Below are 11603 nucleotides of genomic sequence, written 5' to 3'. Positions count from 1 at the left end.
CTTTCCTTTCCTTTCCTTTCCTTTCCTTTCCTTTCCTTTCCTTTCCTTTCCTTTCCTTTCCTTTCCTTTCCTTTCCTTTCCTTTCCTTTCCTTTTCCTGGAATCTAGTGTATGCTATGATTATGCTATCTTTATTGCTTTTTAGCATCTAAAGAATGTTAGAAAAAACAACTGAGGGAAAACTGATCCCGCTTCCTTCATTTTTCTAGAAAGTCTTTTGGTAAGGTGCCTATCGCATCATTCAGACTGTCTCACTTCACCACCTATAGAGTGGAGGCAGTCGTCCAGTTGATGTATGTAGGCTGTAAGCTTTTGGTTGCCACAGGCCTATTCTTATGATGTGCACTTAGCACAGTGATACCTTGCCCTTGTTGAGGTCCCTAGAGGCTGCAGTAGTATGACTGCTGCTACTGATGAAGGTGAGAACTCAGCTCAGACTAGAGAATCTTCTGACTGAAGATTTATCTGAGATGTAGGTTTATTTAGTGCACGAATGGGTTTGAAACTGTTCATTTTCTGGACAGCTAAGTTTGGAACCTGACATGAGTTCAAGCTCAGAAGCCTTCATCCTTATCTACAGACTCTGAGAAAGTTTTTCTTCAGGTCAGAACTTTTCAGCTTGGCAACCACTTTGCTGAGATCAGTGCTGAGGATGTAGACCGCTCTGCCTTGTTTTCCATCTGCCTGTCTGTCTCCATCTGTTGTTCCCTGTCTTAGAATTCAGACGTGTGCTCCTAGGGGGAGGAGACCTCATTTTCTTATGAGCTTGTACAGTTTTTCATCAAAGTGGATCTGTGAGTGTGAGTCCTCAATGCTACTTCAATATGCAAGGTTAAATATGTATAGGAAGTATTTTTGTGTAAAACCATTATAGAAGAATTCCCCGACTCCTTCTATCAGAACATTTTAGCTTGCAGAATCTCTCCTCCGACTGTGCATGTGCAATGGATCTGAACATGTTTTGTTGTTTCAGAGACAGCATCATGAGGCAACCGCCTGCGGTGGCTTGGGGATGTTAGGAAGCAGCATTTTAACAACTTCCATAAAATGGCATTAAATTTGGCAAACTCATGTACAAACAGCAAGAAGAACCCTCTGGGAAGGGCTGTTAAATGCCTTCGTCACTTACATGCATTTAAACATTGTGTTTAAATGAAGGCAGGAGGAGTGAGATTAGCTCCCACTGTGTACCTCCCTCCCCTGCACTGCATAGTAAAAAGCGTACAGACTTCTCCTTGTCAAAACCAATCGCCCTCCCATAACCTTCCTGTCACTTTAATGCAGATGAAAAGCAACAAAGCATTAATTAATTACCTTTAAAAAAGCAGTGAAGATGTTGGCAGCAGCAAGCACACACTTGTAATAACATTTCAATGTAATTACATTTGAATCAGAATAGAAATTGATTTTGTAGAGTACTATTCATATCTGGGGTATCTCTGAGTACTTCACAGCAATGATTTTGATGTGGATGGAACTGCAGATGTGTAGGTAAACAGCAGCCATTGTGTTCTCACATGAGAGCTCTCATACACCTTCAAATAAATGTATATCAAAGAGCTAGGGGGATTTTCTTTTAGAAAACTGCTGTGGGATCATTAGCTCGGAGGAGGCTGATCAGCAGGAATGGACAGAAGGGATTTCTCTTTGACATCTTCTCTGAAGCAGCCCAAGGGGTCTGTGACTAACACATGAACTGGTGGCCCTTCTTTTTCCCCCTCTCTGACTTGCAGAATGAAGTGCTGTTTTTCTGCATATTGCAGTCAAAAAGAAAAACATGGCCCACAGAGACAGAAAATGCAGCAGAAGAAGCAAGCATGAAAGAGACTTGGACATCGCTTAGCTGTATCATCTGCATCTTGTCTGAAATCATTAGCATCTCTAACCCTCCATGTGGTGTATAGGAAATAAGGAGCAGAGAAGCATCTCTGTCTCTTTTCAGTGGTAACCAGTGCCAGGACAAGAGATGGGGGCACAAACTGGAAACAGGAGGTTCCCTCTGACCATCAGGCAGCACTTCTGTGCTGTGCGAGTGCTGGAGCACTGGCACAGATTTCCCAGAGACACTGCAAGGGGGTCTCCTCCTTGGAGATCTCCAGAAGCTGCCTGGACTTGGGCCTGGGCAGCCTGCTCCAGGCATCTTGGGAGACCCAGAGGTCCTGGGATTCTATGATCGTAGAGTGGTTTGACAAAGTGAAGGAGGTTCACTCCTTAGCAGACCCTCACTGTAGTATGCACCTGATAACTAACCATTTTAAAACCCTGCCATGTGAAAGGCATACTAAATAGTCTCTTCTAATTTGTTTGTTCCTCAGCTTGCAAAGACCAAGAGGAAGAAGAGTGCATCTCTAGGTTGATAGGAGAACATATGTAGATAGATATATACATTATCTTCTTGAATTAAACCTCTCGGGAAATGGCAGTGTGTCTTGAATATTCTGCCCTTCTTTTAATAGTGCAGGGGTGAAAGGACGTCTTAATAGGGGAGACTGTGATGAAGGGAGCTCCCTTTGTCAGAGCTGAGGCCCACAGTCTGGGATTCTGTGTCTTATACTGCAACACCAGAATGAGCAGTAATAGTAAGAAAAAAGACAGATGTGGCCCCGTGCTCTCTTCTAGTCCAAATACCAGAGTTCCCATGTCTGGAAAGCACGTGATGTCAGCACACACAGGTCTCACCTTCTGTCATTCTTTCCTAAGCTGTATTCCCTTGTTTCTTTGTTTTCTGTATAAGCCCTGTCTCACTTAAAAAATGATCTAATATAAAGCAGACACAGGATCTTCTTGGTCTCCCAGGCAAGGAGCTGTTGTTCCATAGTGCAGAGGCCTCTGATTCCCTCCTCTCTGCAGTGAACACTTACTTTCTGTCTCTGAGACTTTGTTGTTTGTCCATTCCTCTATTGTTATTTTTTTTCCTTTTTGATCCCCAATTCTCATTATTCTGGAACTGAAGAGGAAAGTAATAGGATCAGGACAGCTGTCTCCGTTCTTTCGGACTGGTTTAATGGGCCTGTGGTTTCATTTTATAGCTTGAATTTCCTTCCAACTTTCCACTGCTCTCTCTCACATGTTGCACAAACAGAAGCCTGTTAGCAGTGAGTGTGCACACTGTTCTGCATGTACAAAAGTTTTTCATAAAGGGAAAGCGAGAAATCCTCATAAGGAATAATATCTGGCCGTCCATAAAAATTGCTTTTCTGTTGTGAAAATGCTTCAGAAAATAACCGGGTTAGGAAGGTTGTGCTGTTCTGCTATAATCTGAACAGTTTGGGATTTCTCTTGGAAAAAACTGTTGCTTTTTTTCCCCTGTCTTCATGAAATATGTGGTCATCATGTAGCGCATTTGTTGGCATCTACTTTACATAGGTGGACAAAGCCGCTGTTAAGCTTTGGTCAGTCCTTCATCACATAATGAAATGCTCATGTATGAAGCAGAAAAGAGGGAAGGAAAAGAAATTTGCACCTAAACACCAGGTGTTGGAACTATAAATAGTATTTTTTTTTACATGGAACCTTATTCCTATGGGTCTTCAGGTTTTTTAATGAAAACGTGAAGCCTAGCAAGCATAGGCCTTGGCAGAATAAGTCACAGGTACACATTTTATTTTGTTCATGCATATTATCTATTTCAGTTTTTATTTCCTTCTCTCACTCTTTCCAAAACAAAACTAGGAAAGAAGTTCTAGTGTAAACAGTCAGTCATTATGCACATATTGAAGGGAGCAATTTATTAGCTTCAGTTGGAGATTAGAGGGGAAGGAGTAGGAAGGGGAAAAACAAATAGCCGAAACAGTTGCCTATGAAGCCTTGTTCTTACGTATTTTCCTGGGATTTGCTCCTGCCTTGTTCCCTTTTCCAGAGTTATAGCCTCATGTACACTGGGATGGGTGAGGATGAGTGCGGTTTTATGCAGTGAGAAATTCCTGTCATTTGCATAGGTCCAGCTCTGGAGGACTTGGTCCTTACTAGAGGCGAGTCTTGAGCTGGGATGTCTTATGGAGTTGCCTGTTGTGTTTTGCAGAACTAATTCCTTGTTTTCTTTTCTTTGCAGCTAGAACATATTCAGAAACACATATGGTATATGTAAGTAACATGTTTTAAATTCACTTTTGCATGCAATCAGTATTGGTCATGTTATGAAAGCTGATATGCTAGTGATGTTTGAAGAGAGAACAATGGAGTTTGAGAGCAGCTTTCACACAAGTGGAGAAAGGGGAAGAGACCAGAAAGGCATCTAATGTGATTTTTTTACCCTCTGCTACTAGTGTAACTTCATCTCTATAGCTTCAAGCTAGTAACTTTGTTTACAGTGACTAACAATTGTCTGAAATTAGATGTTCGGTCCGGCAACTTGCTGTTTTAAAAATATACCTAAAAATGACCATGACTAAAAAAAAAAATAACAGTCATATTTGGTTTGCTCTTCAAGTGATACAGAGAATCTCTTGTAATACCTTCTTGACAAGAAAGCTTTCACTTGTTCCTTTTTGGCATCCTGGTTTTTCTCTGAAGTAGAAACAAAAATGATTACATTGATAAGTAAGCACCGGTGAACAAGAGACTTTCTGTCCAAAATCTCTACTCCTTCACAGCAAGCTAAGAGGCTGCCTGTAACCTTGTAACCTGTTGATGTGAGAATGGCTCTGTGACTTGATTAAAAGCAGCAGTCTTGACAGTGAAGCAGGAGGTCTGTGAGAAAAGAATGCACCTGTCGAGTGGTTTGGGTATAAGGAAGATTGATGGCTTTTAGAAGTGACCTTGCACTCTGTGTATCCCTTACAGTATTTCAATAAACCTAAGTGAATAACATTTTTTGTTTATACTCATGATAACTTAATTAACCTGAGGATATTAAATAAGGAAATGATACTTTGATACATGCTTCTGGGTGTCAGCATACCTACACATTCCGTGGGTGGGTGATAAGGAAAGTTCTGCCTTCATAATCCTCCCCTCATTGCTCTTGGGAAATATTTGAGGATGATATGAACTGATATTTAAGGCTGTCACCAGGAAAAAAAAAACAACACCTTTGTTTTGATTTGTTTTGTTTTCTCTAAATCTATCTTATGGGCAGTGTTCACTTGCTGGCTTCACTGACTTCAATAGGACCCAAGGGCATTCAACAGTTTGTAGAATAACGTGTTATGTTCTTAGTTCACCTGAAATGGTTGTAGCACTCTGCCTGTGGCTTTTTCACGTTCTCTGCAGGTCCCAGGTAACATGGTACCTTCTAAAATCAGAGAAGGACTTGAGTCTTGTTTGCTGCAAGTTTTTTTTTTGTTTAGTTCTCGTGGATAAGTGTAGGAGAAATTGAGGGGGGATATCTCTAATTGTAAATCTGAATTAGCCCTCCTGTAATGTCTGACAAGAAATTCCAGAGGTAAAATCTGTTTATACCAGGCTAGACAGTTGGTCTCCTTTGTTTCTTCATTGAGTAAAATCAGCTGACTTCAGTTCCTCTGTGCCTTGATCAGAAGTGGATTAGGAAATAAAGTTAAATATCATTGATTACTTTTGTTGTTATTCTAACCATCCTTGAGATTTTTACCTCAAAGTTTTCACCAATCAGAAGATAGTATTCCCAGGCTCACATGCACAATTAGGCAGATATTTTTTATTGTAGACATAAACATTTTCATGTACTTCTTGATGAAGGTCAGATTCTCTGATGACTGGCACAGTGAACAGGCTTCTGCCCCAATGGAAATGGCATCTAATGCTGTTCTCATAAGTATAAACTGAATTTTGCAAAAGCTAGTTCCCTCTACACTCCCAGTACAGTCAATAAAGAGAGAGAAAGACTCCTTCAGAAGAATGTTCAGATTGCCTAAAGCAGAAACTCTGCTCAAAATAGCTTTTTAAATGAATCTCTCTCATTCTCTCTCTGCTGGCCATGGATTGACCTAAGGAAGTTAACCTCCTTTGGCTAAATTTAGTCTGTGAATAACCCTAGCACCTCCAAAACTCTACTACTTTCATCTGATAATGTTTCACAGCTTCTTTGCATTCATTTTGCCTGGAAATATTGATGCTGGCAAAGAAGGAGTGGTTACAAGTGTTTGACACTGTGGCTGTTTTGCTCGCATCTTTCATTTTTGCTTTATTTCATTTATAACTGCTATCCTATGTAAAGTCTTTACTCTGTCATACATAAGCTACTGACCTGGAGGTTGTACTCAGATCACGATAAGTCATTACATTTGATTCTTCAAATAAATATTCAGGATTTTGTGAAACTGTGGAAAAAATTAATTGCAGTCGCAGCAGACAGAAAGGTCTAGAAAGTTGAAGTAGTGATTCACAAGACTAAAAAAAAAAAGAGAAACCAAAGAGAAACCTTTCATCACCAACCTCCAGTTCTTCTTACTCTCCCACACAAATTAATTCAGTGAGGCTTTTTAAGCTTTTTTTAATTGAAATCATTTATTTTTACTTCAATCACAGGTTATCATAAATCAGCAAATAAAAACAGCAGGTGTTTTCGGTTTTTTTTTTAAATAAAACAATAAGGCAAGTAAATTAGCTGTTACGGTAAATACATGCTTCTGTAACACTGAGTTATTGCCCTAGTTGTGAAGATACCAAATTTACAAAAATCAGAAGAACAGTGATACCAGTGCTGCTTTACTTTGCTCTGATGTAAATGTGCATTTCAATGAGATTCACGAGAGAATTTCATGGAGAGACTGAAAAAGTCTGCCCTGTTCTGGAATCATATCCATTGTATGCACCATTCCTCACAAAAGAGGCAGGGTTTTAAAGCAGCAATTACATTCATGCAAGACTTTAAAAAATATGCGTGATTTGCAGTATTCATCGGGTGACATTGTTTGATGTCTATGTGGGTTGAAATGCAACAAATTTGTCACTCTCTACCAGACTGAGAATGGAACGGGCAATACAGGCATGCCAATCACAGCACAGACCTGGTGATTTTCATTTCCTGAAGCACCGAATGCATTGCCAGATGATGAGGCACCTCTTTGCAGATTTTTCTTGTCCCTGATGAGTAGGTGTGAATATTCTTGCCTATGTCTGAGGCTGACCAGGTGCCGGGCATGAGGAAAAGCCACTTTTCACTGCATAGAAGATAACAAGCTGTGCTCTCCAGAAATGGCACCCAAGCTGATGGATATAAAAGATGATTGCAGGTGATACTTGCTAAAGACTAGGACAGCTAGTAGGAAACCTGAATTTTCTGTGAATTTTCAAAAACTATAATTTCTTTTTAATCTCTCAAATTACCTTCAAGACCTCTGCTTTTAATGTAATAAATGATTAATGAAGTCAGTTCCTTCTAAAAATGATTTCCAGATCATTAGAAAACAAAACCACTCAGCTGCTGTCCAAAGGTATGTCCTGCAAGAATTTATCTTACTGACAAGGTCATCACTGGCTTTAGCTGTGCAAAGCTATGATCTAGTCTTTGCTTTTTACCTGCTGGGAGCTAAATCCTGACACACTCTGAGTAATAACCAGCTGTCAGAGTAGCTACCTCCTAAAGACAGTGCACTCACAGAATAAGACGTTTCTTGGGTTGGACAAGATTTCCCTATTTAGCTCTTAGATTTCAGGACCATGTCATCATTGCTCAAGATATAGAGACTTCTGAGAGGCAACAGAAGCTGTATTTTAGGAGCTGAGACCCTGAGCTTTTACGTGTGATATTACTTTATTTCCCTTCTGACCTACTCAAGAACAATCAGGGTTACATTTGAGTTGGAGCTGCTTATCCTGTGTAGATACCTGGAGAGCTTGCATCTGAGCCTAGAGAACTTTAGGCCTTGTGAGTAAGCTCAGAATTTGTGCTCACGTTATTTCTGCCAGTATTAAAAGGAAGTCTTTTGTCCAAACACAGTCCCATAAACATCAAACTGCCATTTAATGAAGTTTAGCTATTCCCAATTTCTGTTGTCCACCCTGGGAGCTTGGACCCTGCAGTCACATATTCACACCATGTAAAGGAAAGAGGGGACCTCACCCAAAGAATAGGAAAGCCTCAACATCACACAGACCATCACACCAAACTCAAATCTTTAGGTGGGTAGGGTTGACATAAGTTGCTCCTTGCCCAGTTAAACAAAAGCAAAGGATAGTCACAGTGCCTGAAATATATATTATTCAGTCTGTTAGAGATATCCTGACATCTTGTCCTGTTTCTTGTAGCAAGACCTTTTAATTTCAATGAATAATCAATATCTCCTGAGTCTGGTGAATGGAATGAGAGGATTATGAAGGAAGCCTGTGTTAACTACTTTTAGAAGAGTAATATGCTCTACCACTAATGGTATATTCCTAGGCTTGCCACTGACCTCAGGCATCACACTTGGGCCAGAATTTTTTTTTAAGAGATGCAGAGGTTGTCGTATTTTGGCATGTAAATAAAAAGCCTAGTTTTGCCCCAAATCATTTGAAGTTTGTCAAATGGGAACCTTGGCAACGAGATCTCTTAAGTCATGTTGAAAGTTTCCAAGTATGAAATGTCTGCAGTGCTTGTTGTAATCAGAACTGGTGAAACGAGGGTTTGTTCACAGCTTGTTCTTTGAAAGGGAATAATTCAGCTTGCACTTTTAAGCCTGATAGCCTGAGGTCTGGCCTGCTGATGAGACAGCATCTCTAAAATCATGCAGTGTTTTATAAATGTTTGGCATTAGGATGCTGAACAGCTGCTTAAATTATGAGGGCACTGGTAAGTGAGGTTCCTACTGCCTTTCTGACTGAATGCAGACATTTCTCATAAAAAGACCCAAATCCACAAGGTGCTGATCGCTCTCAGCCTTCATGGCAGTTTCTTCTGAAGAGAGTATCTGTCTGGTTGTGAGATCTGGTCTCTCAGTGGGGATTGAACAAGCTATTTCCATCTGTTGCTGCAGGCTGTGTTTCAGAATACAGGTTCATTTGTAACTCATGTTTCTTTTCTCTTCTTCTTTCCCTCCCCCACTTCTCTCTCTTATTTTCTTTTCTCTGCAGAGGGGGTAAGAATGAGCCAGAACCAGAGCAACCAATCCCTCGAAAGGTGCAGATTCGTTCTCTCCCTTCCTTGGAGGATATTGATCCAGACGTGTTAGATAGCATGCACTCGTTAGGCTGCTTCCGTGACCGAAATAAACTCTTACAGGACTTGTTGTCGGAAGAGTAAGCACTTGCTCAGACTTAATATCAGTTGGGTGTCCATGGGTTGGGATGCTTATTGACCTGGGAAAATGTGGAGATGGCTTTGATATGTCTGTGGCTGTGAGGGACCTGTATCAGTGCCTCACCCACCCTCTGACTGTCCAGTGGCCAGTGAAGTTCTGGGAGAAAGCAAGAGGCCACTGAGCCTTTCTTAACACTGTGTATCAGTGATGTGTTGCTGTCTCTTCTCTTGCTGCCAGATGTGGTGATTTCATGAAAAGATGGGCCATGCATTCTGAATGGAGAGGTATCAGTGCTGCTGTTTGTGTTGGATATGCCTTTGTTGGCAAATTGTTACTTATTTCAAGCTATGCCTGAGAGTTGGTGTGTTTCCTGATGTGCTATGAGGGATATATAGTGGAAAGAGCTCTTAGGGGCTCAGGAGACCTGTCTTGTTATCATTCTTGGTTTTGGACTTTGTGTGGATACATTACTTCACCTGTCATAGAATGATAGAATTGCTCGAGTTGGAAAGGACCTTCAAGATCATCAAGTCCAACTGCAACCTAACCATACTACCCTAAGTCTAACAACCCGCTCCTAAATCATGTCCCTGAGCACCACATCCAAACCATTTTTAAACTCATTCAGGGATGGTGAATCAACCACCTCCTTGGGGAATCTGTTCGAGTGATTAACAACCCTTTCTGTAAAGAATTTTTTCCTGATATCCAACCTAAACCTCCCCTGGTGCAACTTGAGGCCATTTCCCCTTGTTCTGTCACCTGTCACCAGTGAGAAGAGACCAACCCCACGCTCACTGCAATCACCTTTCAGGTATTTGAAGAGAGCAAAAGAATCCTGTGCCTCTACTCCAGATGTGTAATGGGGGAACTGTATTTCCTTCTCTCACAAGCTGCTTGTTGGAGACAGCAAGGTTCTCAAAAGCTTTGTGAATTACGCATCTAGCTTGCAGATACATGGCTATTTGCAGCTTATTTAGAATAACTGTAACTGAGGAGAAGGATTTGTTTACATATTGTTTCCTTTTTTTCTCTCTTCAAATTTAAAGATTTTTTTCCTTTTCTTTTTCAGAGAAAACCAAGAGAAAATGATTTATTTTCTTCTGCTTGACCGGAAGGAGAGGTATCCTAGTCATGAAGATGAGGATCTTCCCCCTAGAAATGAAATAGGTACCACAGATACGATCTCTGTCTCCATGAACCCATCTCAACTAGTTCTTCTTTGCCCTTGTTTTTCATATCCTCAAACCTGAAACAGTGTACACCATTGTCGGGAATCTGTGGCCAAAGGCGGGCAGATCTGTTTTGTGGTTAAACTCAAAGGCTTCATTTTTCAGGACGTATCTATCACAGCACAGAAACATCCTTGCTGGTCTTGAATGAAAAGTCTTAAAACATTTCATGCAGACCCACAAGCTGCCACTATGCAATTAGATGAGGTTTAGGAGCAGTGTAGTCTAGTGGTAGAATTTTCTAATTACTAATCTACATGCAGTGTTGCAGAAATGCTGCTTCTGGACTTCTATTAGTTAGACTGTACCATTCATTACATCTCTAAAGTTATGTGTGTACACATTCTCTGTTGGAAGAATGAATAATATCACTTACCTGTTTATAGTACATACATTACACTACCATATTTTTAGATTATCTTAAAAAGATTTTAAAAGTTTAATATGCAGTAAGATTATATATCTTGTAAAGCTCCTGTGATACCATTTTATTCCTGAAAAATTGTTTGTTAGTATTTTAGAATACTGCTGATCACCAAGGACTACATTAATATAGATAGACAACTGGAAAAATGCTCCCCTAAGGAGCTAACTATGTAAGTGACTCGTGCTGTGCATAGTGACAGAAGTTTAACCAATAAAGCGTTAGTCACGTCTATCAATAGCCCAAAATACCATTTTTATATAGTAGAGTTGTGATTTGTAGGTCTTGTATTTCACTCGTTTGAAGGCTAGTGGCAAAATGTTCTTTAACTGGAAAGCCTGTAATCTCCCAAACCTACAGGACAGTGGTGTATTAAAGTATAAGTTTGTTAATGCTCAATTGAATTATTACGTTATCAAAGTTCCAGGCTACTGGACCTGTAATTTTACAGGGAGATCTCATGTGTGGGGGATAAAAGAGAAATTCTGAGTCAACACAGTAGTTTTTTAAACTCTTACCTGGATGGAGCTGCAGAGAGCATGTTGGCAAGCATCTTCACAAAGATGGGTAAATGTGCTTGCCACAGGTGCTCCAGTCAAAAGTCCCTTGCTCAGTGCAATTTGTCATCTAGCACTTCACTCATCAGCTTTTGACTCACACAGATTATCCAGCAATGTAAAGACACCATCTTGTCTTAGAAATGCTACTGTGGTAAGAAAAGCAAGGTGACTAGAATCTTCATATCCAGCATGTAAGTGAATACACAGCTATGCCTTTAATGCATCACTTATATCTTTCTTCCACATGC

General features: G+C 40.4%; 1 protein-coding gene across 16 annotated transcripts in view; it reads left to right on the top strand.

Annotated features, from left to right (window-relative positions):
• The window catches only part of BRSK2 (BR serine/threonine kinase 2), a 302070-nt gene that overhangs the window by 238751 nt on the left and 51716 nt on the right, over nt 1-11603 (top strand). For 15 of the 16 annotated variants that reach the window (XM_021403472.1, XM_021403470.1, XM_021403461.1 and 12 more), the window contains 3 exons: nt 4051-4082; nt 8973-9137; nt 10212-10309. In XM_021403472.1, coding sequence (XP_021259147.1) covers nt 4051-4082; nt 8973-9137; nt 10212-10309 — 295 coding nt within the window. The remainder of the gene's footprint in view (nt 1-4050; nt 4083-8972; nt 9138-10211; nt 10310-11603) is intronic. The other variant, XM_021403467.1, reaches the window with a different exon arrangement.

Source organism: Numida meleagris, chromosome 6 (genome assembly GCF_002078875.1).
Source record: "Numida meleagris isolate 19003 breed g44 Domestic line chromosome 6, NumMel1.0, whole genome shotgun sequence".
Lineage (NCBI taxonomy): Eukaryota > Metazoa > Chordata > Aves > Galliformes > Numididae > Numida > Numida meleagris.
Note: the sequence above shows the minus strand (reverse complement) of the source record. Positions and strands in the feature narration are given on the sequence as shown.